The 19,195-nt window shown below is 58.5% G+C and overlaps 1 protein-coding gene across 2 annotated transcripts; it reads left to right on the top strand.

Moving 5' to 3' along the window:
• The first annotated feature begins 114 nt into the window (after window positions 1–114).
• On the top strand, window positions 115–18,064 carry EARS2 (glutamyl-tRNA synthetase 2, mitochondrial). Of its 2 annotated transcripts, none has more exons than XR_008795643.1 (9): window positions 115–282; window positions 2,614–2,769; window positions 4,762–4,951; window positions 6,503–6,975; window positions 8,487–8,595; window positions 12,059–12,212; window positions 12,340–12,470; window positions 16,929–17,096; window positions 17,526–18,064. XR_008795643.1 is itself a non-coding variant. In XM_056138859.1 (9 exons), the coding sequence occupies exons 1-9, from the start codon at window positions 153–155 to the stop codon at window positions 17,607–17,609; spliced, it is 1,563 nt and encodes a 520-aa protein (XP_055994834.1). In that variant the 5' UTR covers window positions 115–152; the 3' UTR covers window positions 17,610–18,064. The 2 variants fall into 2 exon arrangements, 1 of the variants encoding a protein (XP_055994834.1); XM_056138859.1 differs by having other exon boundaries at window positions 16,961–17,096.
• The last annotated feature ends 1,131 nt before the right edge of the window (window positions 18,065–19,195 follow it).

Below are 19,195 nucleotides of genomic sequence, written 5' to 3'. Positions count from 1 at the left end.
GAGCGGGACCAGGAGGAGGAGGAGGTGGCGGCGGGAGGAGGCCTGCGCCTTTAAGGGGCGGGGCCTCGCGCGCGCTGGCGGAGCCCGATTGGCGGGGCCCTCCCGGAAGTGACGCCGCGCGCGGCGGCCCACGTGGGCGCCCCCCGGCGCACATGGCGCTGCCCCTGCGGAGGCTGCTGCAGGCCCGGAGGCCCGCGGGCCGGCCGGGGACGCGGCGCGAGGCCAGCCAGGGCGCCGACCCCGGTGCTGCGGTGCGAGTGCGGTTCGCCCCCAGCCCCACAGGTAACCTGGGCGGACGTCCCGCCCCGCCCCCCGCCGGCCCGCCCCCCCGAAAGTTCTGGAAAGAATCCCCTTCCGGTGGGGCAGCCCGGGCGGGGGCCAGCGCGACCCCGTGCCACGGAGACCCGGGCCTGGCCGCGGGCGGAAGTCGTGCGCGTCCCCGGGAGGGTGTTTGTCGCAGTGTGCCACCTCGCCGGCCTCCTCGAGATCAGGGTGGAATAAACGTGCTCTGGGGACGGACTGGGCGCCCAGACCCTGCTCTGGGTCCTCGAGGGAGCAGGGACCTTGCTCCGGGGAGGCCTCTGTTGTGGCTGCTGCCACCGGTGCACGTAGGCATTTTGCGTGCCAGGCGGGACCACTGGGCTCGGATGCTGCAGCTGAGAACCTGAGTGACAGCTCCCGTAAACCATAATCTGGAGCAGGGGCTCCGCCCCCCGCCCCTCGCTCCCTTTGCACGTGCAAAGACCCCGTGGCTGTGGTTGGACTGCAGTGAGTGAGGTCACGCATCCTGAGCCCCCAGGTCCGCAAATGAGACTTGGTGGCACGCACAGCTACCGGGTGCTGGCAAGAAGTAGAAAAGCCTAAGGTGGTGGAGATAGCCCCCAAACCAAAATAAAATTCAGTTAGAAGTATGATGCACTCTCCACAGGGTTTCTCTAACCATTCATGGTGGGAAGACCTATTTACTTATTTATTTTGTTTCTTGGGTCACACCCACCGATGCCTCAGGGGTTACTCCTGGCAGTGCTCGGGGAACCATATAGGATATTGGGGATTGAACTCAGTTCGGCCGCATGCAAGGCAAATGCCCTACCCACTGTACTATCGCTCTGGCCCAAGACCAATTTTTTTTTTTAAAAGATGCTCAGACTCAGGGTTTTATTTTTTTTTTTATTTTTTTGCTTTTTTTGGGGGTCACACCCGGCGATGCACAGGGGTTACTCCTGGCTCTGTGCTCAGGAATTACCCCTGGCGGTGCTCAGGGGACCGTATGGGATGCTGGGAATTGAACTCGGATCGGCCGCGTGCAAGGCAAATGCTCTACCCGCTGTGCTATTGCTCCAGCCCCCCAAGACCAATTTTTAAAAATTTACAATTAAAGGTGGACTGGTATTATAAATAGATTACTGGGAAAAGATATCCTAAAAACATATAGCTTGCTTGCGTGAGACCTGGGTTCAATCCACAATACGGCACAAATAAAAATACGCAAAATAGGAGCCTGTTATCCAGAAATCACAAAATGAGTATCGAATTCCTATTTCTTTGTCAGAAGTCAAATAGTTTAGAGAGGTTTACTTAGAGAAATATGAGAGAGAGGGAAAGAGAGAGAAACGTGTTGAAGGGAGAACAGACTCCTCTGGAGAGGAAAAAATATTTAAAAAAAAAGCCAGAGTACACATCTCAGATTGAAAGGCGGGCAAATTTCCAAAACGGAATCATCTAAGCTGCTAATTAGTCAGTTTTTGTACTTGCTTCCGAACTGGTGGGTGTTTGCATCCTGGGTTTCTGTTTTTGTTTTTTTTTGTTTTTGTTTTTTCTTTTTGGTTTCCCCATCTTGGAACCACACCAGCAGCTGGACTTAGGCAACTTCAGGCTGTGTGCTTAGGGGTTTGTTCTCGGGGTACTCAGGGGACATACACTACACCTCGAACCCATGACCTCACACTCGAGAGCCATGTGCCTCCCTATTAGCCAGTTTTGCAGCCTGTTTTATAAAGATGCAGGCAGAGGTTCATGTCAAAGTCTGGAATTGTATGGATCTTTGCTGTACAATGGGCAGATTACTTATTGTCTGAGCCTCTCTTTTGTCATCTGTCATCCAGTGACATACTAACATCCTGCTTACTGACCTCCTGAGTTAGGCCTTATGCAGCTAATGCTTTTGGGCCACAATGGCGATGGTCAGGGGTCACTCCTGGCACTCCACTCAGGAAATATCCCTGGTGGTGTTTGCAGGGCGGGGCTGCAGAGAGCCTCTGGGATCTGGGATGTTGGGCTGGGTTATCCACATTCAAAACCAATGCTCCACCCACTAGCCTGTTGCTCCTGGCCCAGCTAATGCATTCGAGCTAGATCTCTTAAGAGAAACCACTTGGTAAACCACTCGGTAACACTTACGGCCTCTCTTTTGCTGAATGTAAATGTAATCCTCCTCATCATAGATTCTCAGGGAAAGCCCACAGGGGAAAGGCTACTGACTAGAGCTGGATGCCAGGTGCCCCAGGCCCTGTGGTCGCAGATATTGACGGAGGGTACCTTCGGCATGTGTCTGTCTGAGCGGTGCGAGCGCCTCTCCCGGGTCTTGTCTGAACCCTTGCCGTCTCTCGCCAGGCTTCCTGCACCTGGGTGGCCTCCGTACTGCCTTGTACAACTACATCTTCGCCAAGAAGCATGGAGGGAGCTTCATCCTGCGGCTGGAGGACACAGACCAGACCCGCCTTGTGCCTGGGGCCGCGGAGAACATTGAGGCTATGCTGGAGTGGGCAGGTGAGGCCAGAGGGATGGCGTGGGGGCCTGGGAAGCAGGGTCAGGGCATGGGGGGGGGGGGGGACTCGTGGACAAGAAGCCCATGGTATCACCTGGAGTGATCGGGACCTCCCAGAAGGACGCTGAGGTCTCCTGACCAAAAGCTGTTGGACATTCTTAGTATCTTTTTCTTGTCTTTCCCTTTTTATTTTATCTGGCCTAACCCCAGGGCTCTTCCTGGAGTGGGGGGATTGTTCCTGAGGACGCTCAGGAACCACATTCAGCTGCATGCATTCATCATCTCTGCCCTTTCTCCCCAGCCTGAGACTCTGGCTCTGATCTCAGGCTCTGAGGTAAGTCTGGCAGGAGCAGGTAGGGAACAGGCCAGTGAGGCCTGTGGCGAGCGGGGAGCAGCGGGTTCACAGCCAGAACTCACTAAATCCGCTGATGCCCAGGAGGAGCCAGACCCCAGGTGTCCGCCGTGCTCTTGAATACTTCCCATTGTTAAAGCTGAGCTGATTTATTTTTTTCCTTCTTAACCACATTTTTTTGAGCCAAACAAAATGCCCATAACCTCTGAAGTGAGCCTTCTTGTGGAGAATTAATCCTGAGGATAGCCAAGCGTGGGGAGAACGGGAGGGGGGCGTGTTTGTGTTTCCAGGGGCCCACCTGCCAGGGCTGGTAGGACTTGTTCAACTTCCCCCGCAGAAGTAGCCAAATACCAAGACGGTTTCTTCCTCTAATCACTGGTAGAAGATTAACTAGGCTTTGAATTCCTCAAGGACAGAAACAGTTCGTTGCTGTGTGTTGGAGAAGGCTGGCACAGAGCCGACTTCGTCAGGGTTAGCCCAATACATTCATTCCTTCAGGGCAGGGCTGCGGTCCTCACCTCGCACACAGCTGGCCTAGCTTCCATCCCTGGCACCAAGTGATGCCTAAGCTGACGTGGGCCATTTTCCCCCCACACCCCGATAATCAAATCAAATGTGCTGCAAGGCTACGTGCCTCGGTCTGGCCTGTGTGCCACCGTTACTTTGGGACACCGGAGAAAGACAGATAAACTGAGTCTTACCCACTTGCTTTGGTAAGAAGTGCCAATAAGTAGCCCAGAGCTGAGGGTGCAGATTAGGGAATCTGTATGGGTTCAGAGAGCTGCTTTCTTGGGTAGGGGGGCCTTGTTGGAGAGCACGACATCGAATTGGAGACCCGGTGAGGGGTAACCTGAGGTGTTCGGGCCACACCTGACTGTGGAGTGACAAACATGTTAGCATAGGCTTTGCGTGAGGATGGTACACGAGTTTTGGAAGCATTCAGGTTGTTTGTGTGTATGTGTATGTTTGGGGTGGGGGGGAATTGGTGTTGGAAGCCATACCTGATGGTGTTCAACATTGCCTTAGCCCTGCTCTGTGGGACCATATGTGGTGCTGAGGATTGAACTGGGCTTGGCTGTGTCCGGGGCGTCTTAACACCAGCACTGTCATTCTAGTCCAGGGATTTGATTTTTGTTTTTTAAGGAAAAATTTAAGGCGGCTGTCACGCAGAAAGGCAGATGGTGTTGGGACTGAGGAGTCAGCCCCGACGTTAGCCTTGCATTGCTCTAGGCCCCGAGTTAGATGCCGGACTTCCTTTATCCCCGCTGTACTATGTTGCTGAGCCCTTGGGCCGGCCACGGGGTCATGAGTGGCTGGGAGTGGCCCTGAGGAGGCCCCCTGGGAAGGTGTGGGGCTGGAGCCGTGTGCTGTGAGGAGGGCGCTCGCCTTGCACACAGCCACGCCGGGTTTCACCCGCAGCACCCCACAGAGTTCCCTGAGCTCCGCCAGGAGTCATCCCTGAGCAGCTCTAAGTGTGACCCCAAAACCAAAGTTAAAATAAAAGGTGTTCATGGGGAGTGTGCCAACCCTATAGGTTGCCTCGGGGAGTTAGCTTGACGCGGGCACGTCCCTCGGAGCTGTGCCCGGAAGTGGACGGGCATCGTCCTCCCAGGTCCTCAGGGCATCGCGGCCTGTGTTCCAGGTGTCCCCCCAGACGAGAGCCCGCGCCGGGGTGGTCCCGCTGGGCCCTACCAGCAGTCTCAGCGGCTCGAGCTGTATGCCCGGGCCACGGAAGCGCTGCTCAAGACTGGCGCGGCCTACCCTTGCTTCTGCTCGCCCCAGCGACTGGAGCTCCTGAAGAAGGAGGCGCTGAGGAACCGCCAGACGCCCCGGTGAGTGCCCCCCAGTAGCCTCCACATGGGGAGGCCCCCAGCTCTGCCTCTTCACTGCCCCACCGTGTCTGCACTTGGGGACTGGCGGGAAGGGCCACATGTGACTCTTGGTGGCACCACTCACAGCAGGGCAGAAGATGGCCTCACTTACAGCCAGCCCGAAGAGGGCGCAGACCGGGCTCAAGCCTTCCTGGAACCCGGGCGTGGAAGTGCCACCTTGTCTCCTTGGGGGTGGTTAATGCTTAGGGACCATGGGGCCCTGGGGAGTGCACGGTGGGCTGGGGGGGTCTCGTCCCTGCAAGGCAGCACGTGTTCTACCACCAGAGCCCTGTCCCTGGCCGGCCCATCCCTACGGCTCTGGCTGGTTCCTGAGAGAGTGGCAGCATGCGGGAAACCCGGGTCGCTCCCTGACACTGCTCCATCCCTGCTAGCAGCTGCCCCCAAGCATGGAGCTGGGAGTTGCCCCTGAGACCCCATCAAAGAAATAGCAGTTACGAAGCCCTTCGTTCCCTCAGGAGAGAGAAGGCATGAGGGTGGTCTGCCCGCTGTGAGGACACCGTTTGGTCAGCCGTGATCAGAGCACCCAGTTCTGCTCCTTGCATGTCCAGGGAGGGGTCTGGGCTCTGGCTCAGGGGTGCGGTGCTTGCCTTGTGGCTGTGAGGCCCAGCCCCGACCACCAGAAATGAATGGATGAGTCCTTTACTGAATTTTGAGGGCTCGAAAGATGACGCCCTGGGGCCCGACCCCAGCCCCTCTGTTCCCCTGTCCAGAGACAGCTGGTGCCTTGGGTTTCCGCCCTGCACCCGGTGCAGAGCCTGAGGGATGCATGCCCCCTCCCCCCCTTATATCTGTGCAGTGGTCTGGTGCGTGGGTCTTCTCGGTGCCCCCATGGTGACCTTCATCCTCCTGGCCAGCCTTTGTCACTAAGGAGGAGAGCTGGCGGTGGCACCCAATGTGTGCTGGGTGACCCTCCAGGCTGCATGGTGGCAGAGCCAGTGTGTCACTTGGGTGGACTTTGCCTTGTGGTCTTTTATTTATATGTATCATTTTTTGTTTTTCCTCCACACCTGGCGATGCTCAGGAGTTACTCCTGGCGTCGACAGGGATCAAACTCAAGTCTATCCCATCCAAGGCAAGCTTCTTAGCCACTGTACTGTTGGCTCTGCCTCCAGTGGAATACTCAGATTTCTTTTTCTTTTTTTTTTTTATTTGGTTTGGTTTTGGGGGTCACACTCAGTGGTGCTCTGGCTCTTCACTCAGGGATCATTCCTGGCTGGGCTTGGGTAACCATACAGGATGCCGGGGATCGAACCTGGTGCAAGGCCAGTGCCTTCCCCACTGTGCTATCTCTGGCCTCTTGGCTCATCGTTTTTCCGATAACAGTGGAGGTCGGAGACAGCTCGGTGGGCCGTGCCTCCGGATCGTTTCCTTGCATCCTGGCTTGCTCACTGTCTCCACAGAAGACACAGGAACCGGGGCCAAGAGGGACGCGACCGTCCGCGGGCCGGCTAGCCCCGCAGCCCTGCCACAGCGCCGCTCTGCTCCCCACAGATATGACAACCGCTGCCGCCACCTGACCCAGGCGCAGGTGGCCCAGAAGCTGGCCCAGGAGCCCCGGCCCGCCATCCGCTTCCGCCTGGAGGGGGAGGCGCCCGCCTTCCAGGACCTGGTCTATGGCTGGAACCGGCACGAGGTGGCGAGCGTGGAGGGGGACCCAGTCATCCTGAAGAGCGACGGCTTCCCCACCTACCACCTGGCCTGCGTGGTGGACGACCACCACATGGGCATCAGCCACGTGCTGCGGGGCTCCGAGTGGCTGGTGTCCACCGCCAAGCACCTGCTCCTCTACCAGGCCCTGGGCTGGCCGCCACCGCGTTTCGCCCACCTGCCCCTGCTCCTCAACCGGGACGGCAGCAAACTGTCCAAGCGGCAGGGCGACATCTTCCTGGAGCACTTCGCTGCCGCCGGCTTCCTGCCTGATGCCCTGCTCGACATCATCACCAACTGCGGCTCGGGGTTTCCAGGTACCCACTCAGCAGGCATCCCTGGGGCCACCGGGCAACGAGGCCTGGATCCCGACAGATCTCAACTGATCCCAATCGCTGCTGCATCCCGACTGGGCCCCAGGCTGGGCTCTGTCATGGAACTGTAGGCTTCAGCGGGAGCTTCCGGGCTCTGAGCCTCAGTGGGCTCACCTGTAAAATGGACTCAATGCCTCCCTCCTGGGCCTAGGGTGGAGTCCCTGAACAGCGGCCCCCCAGGGTGCAACCCCTGCAGGAACCCACTGGGGTGAGAGGCTGGCCTGCCTTGCCCTGTCACTGCCAAGGAAGGGAGGTTGACTTGGATGGGGCTGCTCTCACACCTGTGACCCACCTCAGCCCTTCTCCTTGGCCCAGGGTTTGAACCCAATTTTTTTTTTAATATGTGTCTATTTTTTTTTCTTTCCTGAAAGTGCCAAGGATGGAGCTCAAAAATTTACCTGAGGGGCTGCAGTGATAGCACATCGGGTAGGGCATTTGCGGCCAACCCGGGTTTGATTCTCAGCATCCCATATGGTCCCTGGAGCACCGCCAGGAGTAATTTCTGAGTGCAGAGCCAGGAGTAACCCCTGTGCATTGCCAGGTGTTACCCAAAAAGCAAAAATAAAAAAGTACCTGATTTTTAGTGTTTTGAATGGGGCGCTCCTAAACTCTGCTTGGGGATCCCGGGATATTGCTGGTCCTGGGGGTCCAGCGATACTCAGAAGCAGCAGCATAGTTAAGGGGCTTTCCTTTCCCACACACACCCGTTTGATCCCTGGCACTGCGTACCACCAGGTGTGTCCCTGTCCCCCACCCCTGCCGCCACACACACACGTACCAAGTAGGGTGGCTGCTTGGGGCTCTGAGCAGGTCTGCCTCTGTGTGCTGCTCTTGAAGTGCGGGACAGCTTCCCTGCTCCCTGCGCAAGGGGACGGCGAGCTCAGAGCCCAGAGCAGCTCGCCAGCCAGTGCTGTCTCCAGCCCGGGCCAGAGCTGCCGCTCCTCAGAAGCCCAGCAGAGCTCAGCTGGGGTCCTCGGCAAGTTGCCCCCAGATGGGCCGGGCCAAGCACAGTGTCAGCAGAGCGCTTCACCCAGGTGGCGGCTTCCTGAGGGGATGCTTCCTGCCTGGCCGGGGTGCGGCTCAGACTGTCCGGCCTGACTATGTGTGAGGCACCAGGCTTGACTCCGCACCACTGCAGGCGCCCCTGAGCACAGAGCCAGGAGCAGCTTCAGAGCACTGCTGGGCATGGCTCCAAAAAGAAAGAGGCAAAAACACTGAGAGTAGGGGCTAGACACACACACTGCAAATCCCCCCCACACACAGCTGGACTCACACCCCCAGGCGCCGCCCCTCCCCCCCATCCACGCATGTCTCCCCCAGATCACACACAGCCCCTCACCCCCGATCCCTTCGTTGAGAGGGTTGGCAGGCCCGCTCAGACTGGACTCCCTCGTGGGTGAAAGGGGGTCCTGGAGGCAGCCGGGCCTCACCTTCCCCGCCTTCCCCACTGGCAGAGAACCAGATGGGCAGGACCTTGCCGGAGCTGATCGCGCAGTTTGACCTCTCCCGGATCACCTGCCACTCAGCGCTGCTGGACCTGGAGAAGCTTCCAGAATTCAACAGGTGAGTGGGGCCCTGGAGAGCCCAGCGCCAAGGGCGGGCTCAGGTGAGCTGTCTGACCTCTCAGCCTGTTTCCCCTCTTCCAGAACGGGGCATGGCCAGAGAGAAAGGACCAGAGTTGAGGCATCTCCTGGCTTGCTGCCAGCCCGAGTTCCATTCCCCAGTGCCACATAGGGACCCCGGAACCCCACCGGGAGTGATCCCTGGGCACAGCTGGGCGTGGCTCCAAACCCACCCGTCCCCAAACCCAGGGTTCTCCCCGCATCCCATGTTGTCGGCGCTCGGTCCAGTTTGGTGTCCATTGAGGTGTTTTGTGCAGTGCCTAGGAAGCGCCTCTCTTCAGGAGAGCAATGGCGCTTGTCCTTCCCAGCCTGCAAGGCCCCTTTCCCGGGTTCTGGGAACCAGCACCGCATGGAGAGGCCTCGTCCTCTCACAGGCAGCCCAGCCCAGCCAGCAGCCTCTGCGCACTGCAAGCCCCGCTTCCCTGAGGCTTCCCGCAGATCGGGGGCTGCCTTGGATGTGTCTGAGCACCGGGACGCCAGGGGTTTGGAAGGGCTCCTACTTCGTCGGCCGGGGGCCACGGTCCTTCCTTGGGGCTGGCAAGAAGCTGGCTCTCTTCACTGCTGTGTACTTCCCCCTGTGGTGTTTGGGCCACACACGCAGTGCCTGGAAGGTGCCCTCGGCCTGTGCCGAGGCCCCCTTGGGGACGAGATGCAGCGGCCCCTCTGAACGCTGCTGGCTCCGGCCTTCTGAGTTGTCTTCCCGGGCCTCTCTCAGCCTCATCTGCACAAGCTCAGGCTTCACCCCAGCGGCTGGTTGGGTTTTTGGTGTTTCTAGGGGCATAGGGGTGCTGGGGAGAGACGTACCTGGTGGTGCTCAGGGCCTATTCCTTTCTGCTCCAAGGTGACTTTAGGGGAGGGGTGGACATGGGGCAGGAACCGTTTGTGGTGCTGGGAAGTGGAGGGCTCAGCTGCGGGGAAGTGCCTTAGTCCCTGTAACTACCAGCTCTTGGCCCATGCAGGTGGTTTTGTTTTTGCTCGAGGTGCCGGGATCCGACCCAGACCCCCTGCTGGTACAGCCTGGGGTACACTTGCCCACCGAGCTGCCCAGCCCCAGGGGGTACTCAGAAGGGTTTTCCTTCACCTATTTCCCGCATGGAATCGAAGGTGTGGGTCGTAGATTCGCTCTGATTGACACAGGGACAGCACCAGAGCTAAATGACTCTCGGGCTTGTTTTTGTGGAGGGAGGAGGCTAGGCACACACTGGCGGTGCTCAGGGACTCCTGACCGGGCTCAGGGCACCAGATGGGGTGACTGGGGTCAAATCTGGGTCATCCGTATGCAAGGCAGGCACCCTCCCCCAACCTGACTCTGGGGCCCAATCACCCTAAAACTCAAACTGGCCCAGACACACAGCACTCTGCCCCTTCCGCGTGGCGAGTTCCAAGACCAAAGCCACTTCGGCTTCTCCTCTGCCTTTTCTCTCGTTGTTGTTGTTGTTCTTGTTGTTGTTATTAATTGGGGGTTCTACCCCTATAGTGCTCAGGACTTCCCTGTGGCTCCATGACCAGGGATCGTCCCTGGTGGGGCTTGGGAGGCCCCCTGTGGTGCCAGCAATCAAATCCAGTCAGCCGCTGTGCCACTGCTCCAGCTGCCTTCTGTGTCCAGCATGCTCGCGTGTGTCTGCAAGCGCCCCCCCCCGTCGTGCACGTGTGCCTGAGCAAGCACCGCACTGGCCATGCCCAGGGGCCGTCCCTGGCTCTGCTTAGGAGTGACTCCCGCTGGTGCTCCGGGGACCACATGAGCCGAGAGGGATGGAGTCGGGGCCCACAGAGTGCACGGCCAGCGTCTTCATCCCTGGGCCATGCCTTCCCCCTCAGAGAGAGCGGTGTGTTGGAGGCTGGAGGGGCAAGGACAGGGAGGTGCTTTGCGGTCCCGGCCGCCACAGGACCGGAGGAGAAGGCAGACGTGGGCTTGTGCTTCCCGTGACCCCAAGAGGCAGTGCAGCGTTACCTGGAATGGGTGGGCCTGAGTTTCATGCAGCCAAACTGTAACCTTGGGTCCTGGCTGCGACCCCACCGTGCAGTGCTTGCTTCGTGGTCAGAGTCAGAGTCGGGGGGGCGCCTCCCAGTACTAGTTGTGCTGTGTGTGTGTGTGTGTGTGTGTGTGCGCGCGCGCACACACGCGCGCATGCATGCATGCATGTATGGTACCTCACACACTCAAGGCAACTTTCACTGATTTCCATCCCTCACCTTTAGAAACATACTTTTGTGCTTCGTGTTTTTGTTTTGGGGTCACATCTGGCAGTGCTTGAGAATCTCTCCTGGCAGGACTCGGGAACCGTTTGGGCCACCAGGAACCAAACCCTACCCCGCCATGCTCTCTCTCTGGCCCCCAAGTCCTTCCTCTTCCGCTGTCTTTCCAGACCAGAGCCCCATATTTGCGGCAACCACTTTCAGGGCCTCAGAGGCCAGCCAGGTCCCGCGGGAGAGGGCAGTGGGGCAGGTGGGTGGCCCGGCAGCACGGGCACTGCTTCAGGGTCCTCGTGCCCCACGACTCTGCCTCCCCCAAGTAAAGGGCTCATGAGCCAGCCAGATAGGGGGAAGTGGAAGTCTCTGCGCCAGTTCTTCTGCCCAAAGTCTCTATGTCCCTGGACGCTCTCTTCCTGCTGTCAAATGCTGCCTACAGGGCTGGAGCGATAGTGAAGTGGGGAGGGCTTTTGCCGGGCTCGCAGCTGACCTAGGGTTCATCCCCGGCACCCCATTTGATTCCCGGAGCCCACCAGGAGTTGGCCCCGAGCACTGCCAGATTGTGTGACCTAAAAGCCAAATATAAAAGACTAAATTTGGGTTGGAACAATAGTACAGCGGATAGGGCGTTTGCTTTTCATGCAGCCGACCTGGGTTCGATTCCCAGCATCCCAGAAGGTCCCCCGAGCACCGCCAGGAGTTATTCCTGGCTTTGCACGACCCAAAAAGAAAAGAAAAAAGACTAAATTTGTCCAGCTGCTTGGGCTGAAGAGAAAAACAAATGGGCTGGATCTCATTTGGGTTCCGTCCCCTGCTGAGCACCGAGCAGGGAACAGCCACGAAGCACCACTAAAATACTCAGATACTCAAAAATAGGCAGAGCGTGAGCTGCTCATTGGGACAACAGTTTCACACACGAGGCTCCCGGGCTGCCTGTTTCTGACTAGCTGGAAGAGCTCGTTCCCTTTGGGGAAGAATTCTGGGGGGCGGAGGGCATGGTTTGCATTCTGGAGCCCCAGGTTTGATCCCCAGCACCTCACGGTTTCCTGTGCCCCCTGCACTGCTGGATGTGACCCCCAAACCAAGAGAAAGCTGCTCAAGGCTGGGGAGGTTGACCAAAGGCATCAGTCTTCCCACTCAGCCTGCTCCCCGGGAGAAGGGTCTGTGGGAGCCAGGCCCGGGTCAGCTGTGGGACCGTCCCTTGCCGTCCACAGGCTGCACCTCCGCCGGCTGCTGGGCAGTGAGCCGCAGCGGCACCAGCTGGTCGGGAAGCTGCGGGCACTGGTGGAGGAGGCGTTCGGGAGCCAGCTGGAGGACAGGGCAGTCCTGGAGCCTGCCTACCTGGAGAGGATCGTCCTGCTGAGACAGGTGGGGTCGGGGGTCCTGTCTACCGGGACAAGATCGTCCTGCCAGGACAGGTGGGGCTAGAGGCTCCAGTGGGCAGCGCCCTGCCCCTGCCCAGCCCTGGGGCCTTCAGTGCCGTCTCTCCCAACAGGGTCACATTGGCCGCCTGCAGGACCTGGTCTCCCCAGCACACGCCTACCTGTGGACACGCCCCACCGTTGCCCAGGCGCAGCTGGGGGCCATCACGGAGGAGGCAGAGGTGATCGCCAGGCGCGTGCTGGGGTGAGTTCCGGCCCAGCTCAAGAGTCTCTGCCCCTCCCGCCCTGCCTCTCCTCTGCCCCCTTCTCTCCCGGGGCATGGCCGTGGCCAGTGAAGGAGCCAAGGGGCTCACTCGCTGGCTTCCTTGGCACGAGGGTCCTCCCCATGCTGCCTTGCCCATGTGTACTCCCTTAGCATCTTTATGGGGGGGGGCAATGGCCAGTCTTGGCTCTACCCAGTCCCAGCGTGGACAGAGCTGGCCCCAGGACCTGTGTCTCTCCTTCCCTTTAGCTCTCTGCCCCGTGTGCTTCTCTGCTGGTCCCTTTCCTCAGAGGGGTGTGTGTTTGTCAGGGTGAGGGTGTGTGTGTGGGGGGGGTATGTGTAGCAGGGTGAGTGGGTGTGTGTGTCTCGGGGTGAGGGGGCGCGTGTGGATGTGTTGGGGTGAGGGGGCAGGGGTGTGTGTGTGTGTGTGTTGTGGGATAAGGGGGCGTGTGTGTGTGTGTGTATCTGTTGGGTTGAGGGTGTGTGCGTGTGTGTGTGTGTGTGTGTGTGTGTGTGTGTGTGTTTGTGGCGGGGGGAGGAGGCCTCTCCCGGAGCTGAGGGGTAGGCTGACCCCAACAAAGCGCATTTCCTCTTACAGGGAGCAGGGCAGGCTGCTTTCCTCCACATCTGTCCCCAGAGACCCTCTGTTCTTAGGTTTCACTCACATTTCTGTGGTTTGTGGCTGCAGACCATTCTCAGTCCAGCCTGAGGAGGCAGGAGGAAGCAGGGGAGGGCAAGGACACCCCTTCCCCGAGGACTTGACTTAAAAGTTACACGTTCTTGGGGGCCAGGGAAATAGGACAGCTGACAGCATAAATGTCTTGCACGCACCTAGCCCACCTTCGATTTCCAGCACCCCAGATGGTCCCCTGAGCCCTGCCAGATGTAACCCCAATAAACAAAGCAAGCTTTAAAAAAAAAAAATTACACATTCAGGGACTGGATAGAGAACGGGAGTGAAGGCACTTGCCTCACATGTGGCCAGTCCTGGTTCGATCCCTGGCACCACCCTTGAGTATGACTCAGCTGCCCACCCACCAAAAGTCAAACACTCACAGCCTGCCGATGACCAGACTACACTAAGGAAGCTGGGAAAGGTGATTTGGGGGGCTGGAGTGACAGTCCAGTGGGTCGGGTGCTTGCCTTGCATGCAGCCGACCTGAGTCTGATCCCCAGAACTCCCTGTGGGCTCATGAGCACTACCAGGAGTCAGCCCTGAGTGCGTTGCCAAGAGTGTGCCCTGAAAACCCCCAGGTGTGGCCCCAACCGCCCCACCAAAAAAAGGGCAGGGGGGGAAAAGTGTAATAGGCACCCATGTATCCTGCTCAGAGAATTCCTGCCCCTAGAGGACCCAGGCTGGACAGGGTGCCAGAGGCTGAGCATGGACTCTGAGCCCTGCCCCATTTGGGGCCCCACACCCGGCACTGCCAGAGTGAGCCCCAAGCATCACCAGGGGTAGCCCAGGAACCAGAGAAAAACCAGAGCAGATCAGTCTGTGGCCGTCCAATCAACCAATCTGCAGGAAAAGAGACAAAAAACTAGCAATAATTGAAAGGATTTATAAGAGGAGTACCATTTCCCCCCCGCCTCCCACACACACACAGAATGGTTCGTTTTTGGGTCACACCCAGCGATACTCGGGTTATTCCTAGCTCTACAATCAGAAATCACTGCTGGTAATGCTCAGGGGACCCTGTGGGATGCCAGCGATTGAACCCGGGTCATCCTTGTGCAAGGTAAACGCCCTCCCTGCTGTACTATCAGTCCAGCCCCAGGAGTTCATTTTCACTCCTTGTCTCCTATCTGCCTGCCCAGTTCCAGAACCCAGTTACTAGTTGGGGTTTATTTTTGGATTTAGTTTTTATTGTTAAGATTTTTGAGATAACGTTGATTTAAATATGTATTTTGGAGGTTGCTGCTGCTGTTAAGATTAGCTACTAACCGTGTTCTGCGTTCCGGGAATTTGAGGGTATTTTCCTTCCAACTGCGGCTTCGACCAGGCCAGTGCTCAGAGCAGCCTCCTTCCTCCCCGGTCCCGCCCCTGTTCCATTCTTAGCCCCCTGTGCCAGGTTCACTTAACTCCTTTCTTGCTGATGGGCACTTGGGCTGTTTCCAGAGGCTGCTCCTTACAGACAGGCCTGCGGTGCATCACCTCACCTGGGCGTCATTGGGCATGATTGCAGACCCTCTCTGGGATACATTCCCAGGAGCTGGAGTCGGTTCATAATATCCCTTACTGCGGGGTACTGTAGATGCTGATTCCCAGGAACTAGTATCTTCACTCCTCACCCTGCCACAGGATTAGATTTCAGGGACCACCTCCCACCCTAAGCCAGGAAAGCCGGCACCCAGAGACGGTCAGAAGCTGCCAGAATGTCTAGAAGTGTCTTCTGGATGCTTCAGCTGCCGTCACTGGGTCTTGAGACCTGCCTCCCTGCTCCTTGCCAGCCTGCCCTCCCACCGTGGCAGGGAGGAGAACACCTGTTCTTTCATTTTTTTTTTTAAATCACTCAAAGTTTATTAAGTTTCAATGTGATTTTCATCCAGTCAGATTTTTATCCTGAAGAACCACTCGGATCCCTGTCTAATGGTTCACGGCACTGAATCTCTGTTTCTTTCTTTCATTACTTTTTGTACTTCCCAATAATTTGAGCCAGGGGTTGACCATGTACCTTGCCTTAATGGAGTCCTGGTTTGAACAACAACAACAACAACAACAAAAAACACACACAAAGGGATGGGGATCGCAGAGCAGTCGTACAACGGGCAGGTGTTTGCCTTGCATGCAGTGGACACAGGTTCGATTCCCGGCACTCCATAGAGTCCCCTGAGCCTGCCAGGAGTGACCCCTGAGCTCAGCTGGGTGTGATCCAAAAATGACAGATGGGCAGGGGGTGCTTGTTCAGTCCCCAGCACTGGATCCCACCGAGTATCACCGGCTGTGGCCCACAGACGAAAACCCAAGAAATAAGATTTCGGCAGGGGAGACGCCAAGGACAGGAGTCCGTGCCTTGCCTGTGAGCACCGGGCCCGCTTCCATCCCAGGTGCTGTGCGGCCCTCCCCTGCTCTAGCACCTTCGCAGTGCCCCGAGGGCTGCCAGGCTGGTTCTCAACAGCTCCACCTGGAAGCAGCAGTGCTCAGGCCCAGTTGCTGCGTGTCGCGGACCAGGGCCTGATCTGGTGTCTGGCGCAAACCCAGCGGCCCCAGAACAGACTCCCAGCGAGGAAAGCCCTGGCCTTGCGAGGCTTCTTCAGTTCGAGCTCAGTGCCGGGCCAGCCTCTGCCCGGCTGCGTTCTCCGGCCTGGATTCCCGGCAGTGACGGAGACCAGGTGGGGGAGCAGAGCCACCACAGGCCGCGTGAGTCCTGCCAACTGGGAATTCAGTTTTCTGTTTTGTTTTGTTTTGTTTTGTTGTTGAGCCACACCCAGCGATGCTCAGGGCTTACTCCTAGCCCTGGGCTCAGGAATCACTCCTGGCAGTCTTGAGGGACCACATGGGATGTTAGGGATTGAACTGCAGTCATCAGCTGCCTGCAAGGCAAATGCCTTCCCTGCTGTCCCATTGCTCTTTTGTTTTTACTTTTTGGGTCACACCTAGCTATGCTCAGGGGTTCCTCCTGGCTCTGCACTCAGGAACTACTCCTGGCGGTGCTTGGAGGACCATATGGGATGCCGGGGATTGAACTCAGGTCGGCCCCGTGCAAGGCAAACGCCCTCCCCGCTGTACTATCGCTCCGGCCCCTGTCCTATTGCTCTTGTCCCTGGGAATGAATTTTTTCCTGATGTTCAAATAGTGTCTGGGATCGTGGACGAGGGCTCCAGCCCTCACTTGGGTTTTAGGTCCTGTGTGCTTCCGGCCCAGGGCGAGGTCCGGGGTGCTGGTGGCGAGCTGGTGGCCAGTCCTGGAGCTGGGACCCCCAGTCGCATTCTCTGCTCCCTGTGCTTTGCCTCCCCCGATTACGCGTCAGGCAGTATTTGTGGGTCCTTTCCCAGAGGGCTTCATTCGTCCAGTCTTTGCCCAACTCCTTCCCAAGTGTGCACGTCTCGTGGCTGGTAATCGCTGATACCTGGCGTTTTGAAACGCGGCACCTGCTCCCTGGGGGTCTCTGCAGCCCTTCTGGCCCTGCTCAGACCGGGGGGGGAGCTCCAGGTTTTAATTGAGCCACACGTGGCCAGGGAGGCTCGGGCATTGTGATCAGCTCCACTCTACAGGTGAGAAAGCTGAGGCTGAGACGGCCAAGAGGGAGCCATTAGTGGACACGCCCTTTAGCGGGGCTTCTCTTCATCTTCCTCTCTTGCCCACTTGCTCTGGTCCCTGGGCGGTCTTCTCCCCACCACCCGCCAACCCCAGCAGGCGGGATCGTCGCTGGTGCCACTGACGTAATGGGTGGAGAATCGTCAGTCAGACTTCTTCCCTCACCTCCCCGTGCCTTGGGCCAGTGCAGCCCCTAAGGAAACTGCTTCTCTCCCAGGCTGCTGGACGGCCCCGGGCTGAGCCTCACCCAGGACGCGCTGAACGGGGAGCTGAGGAAGCTGTCGGCGGGGCTGCCGGGCACCAAGCACAGCCACGTGATGAAGCTCCTCCGGGTGGCCCTCAGCGGGCAGCTGGTGAGGCCGGCAGCGGGCCCGCACGTGTCCCCGCACCCCGCCCATGCCGGCAGAGACGGGGGGGATGCGGCCTCGCCCCTCCTGGGGTTTCCCACGGCTGCTGCATGCAGGCGTCTCGGCAGCAGACCCTGTGGGAGAGGACTGAGGGGACAGACCTAGTGCCACAGGCGAGGGGGACAGGCCACTGCGCCGGGGCAGCTGGGCTGTAGCTCTAGATGGAGGCGCACGGTAGTTGCCTGGAGGGTAGAGCAGGGCAGTGGGGGCACGGGCTCTGCATGGGGGAGTGCGGGCCTCTGTCCCTGGCACCACATGCCAGGAACAAGCCTCAAGCCTAAAGCTGCCCTAAGCCCTCCTCACCACCCCCACCCCCACCCTCACCCCCAGATGCTTCCAGGGCAGTAAGACTGTCTTTCCTCTCTCTGCGCTCAGCAAGGCCCGCCGGTCGCCGAGATGATGGTGTCCTTGGGCCCTCAGGAAGTGCGGCAACGGATCCAGAAACTGCTGTCCAGCTAGAGGGACAAGGAGCGGCCAGAGCAGGTGGCCAGGAGACTGCACGCGCAGCGGCTGCATCCAGGGGGAGGAGCAGGAGGCCCGGCGCCCCAGGACAGCGGGGGCAGGAGGCAGGAATTGACCCAGACACTCAGGTGGCTCTGGGCACCTCTACGCCCCTCTTCTGAACCCCAGAGGCTGCCTGGTGGCCAGCACCACGTCACACAGAGCAGATTCACGGAACATTCCTGGAGGCTCACGTCTCAGCGGGCTCGAGCTGGCGTTAGGAAACACTGCCAAATGGGCTAGAGAGAGCCTAGCAGGCAGGGCCACAGGAAGCCAGCTGGGTCCTCGGCACCACAGGGCCCCCTGGGCACTGCCAGAGGTGGGCAGAGACAATTATGTGTGTGTGACTATACATATATACACACATATGTTTAATTAAAGCCACTAGTCTGGTGTGTGTATATATTTATGTGTCTCTCTGTATCCATTGTGTGGTGATTTTCAAGCGACAAAAGACTGAAAGTATCCACCTTTAGGGTCACAGTGATAGTAAAGCCAGAGGACATAGCCAGCCCAGGTTCGATCCCCGAGCACTGCCAGGAGTAACCCCTGAGCATTGCTGGGTGTGACCCCATTCCCCCGGAAAAAAAAGATCCAGAGTTAGGACCACCTGGTGCAGCTGGTCCCAGAATACAGGGCACAGCAGGAGAGATTGTGCTGGACAGAAAGCGCCAAGGGTGAGACCTGGGTTCTGTGCTGCCCCTCAGCACTGCTGGGTGGTGGCCCGACAACCCCTCCCCAGTGAGCAGATAATGTCGCTTCATTGTCCAAAGTGACCTGGTGTGTGAGAATGAACCAGCTCTGACGTGAGCTGATACTCCTTGCCGAGGGGAACGGGGAAGGGATGGGAAGTCTCCCGGGAGCAGAGTGAGAGCATACGCCGCATACAGGAGTCCCGGACCTGTCTAGCGTGTTTTTCCTCAAGCCCTGAGCTGGGAGCAGCCCCCATCACCACTGAGTATGACCCAAAAAGGAAAAAGAAAGTTCATCGAGCTGCTTTGAGACTCCTCTTTGCTTGAAATGTAACTCGGATAAAGGTTCTTGACTGTGAGCAACAGAAACCAGCTCTGCCTCGCTTGAACCCACTGGAGACTGACTTGAGGAGAGTCAAAGAATACGGAGGAGGTGGGTCGGGGGCTCTTGCCTTGCATGGGGACGAATCGGGCTTGATCCCTGGCATCGTCATATGTGGTCTCCCGAGCACCACCGAGAGTGATCCCTGAGTGCAGAGCCCGAAGTAAGCCCTGAGCACCGCCGGGTGTGACCCAACCCTTCTATCCATTCCCCAAAAAGCATCTGGGAAAGGCAGGACTAAGGAAGCCTGTGTGGCCTTTGTTCTGCAGTGGACTCACACCCACATGGGCTTGCTTGGAGCCGGGATTGGCTGCTGAGACTGTGGCAGAAGTGGCCGAGAAGCCAGGAGACGGGGGTGCAAAGGCCTCCAGCCAGGTCGGGGTTCCCAGTCACTGGGGTGGGGGGCAGAAGGGGTCAGGGCGATAGTTTTGCGCGAGCCCGACTCTGGTTCATCCCTGGCATCATGTGGC

Source organism: Sorex fumeus, unplaced genomic scaffold (genome assembly GCF_029834395.1).
Source record: "Sorex fumeus unplaced genomic scaffold, SorFum_2.1 ptg000130l, whole genome shotgun sequence".
Classification (NCBI taxonomy): Eukaryota; Metazoa; Chordata; class Mammalia; order Eulipotyphla; family Soricidae; genus Sorex; species Sorex fumeus.
Note: the sequence above shows the minus strand (reverse complement) of the source record. Positions and strands in the feature narration are given on the sequence as shown.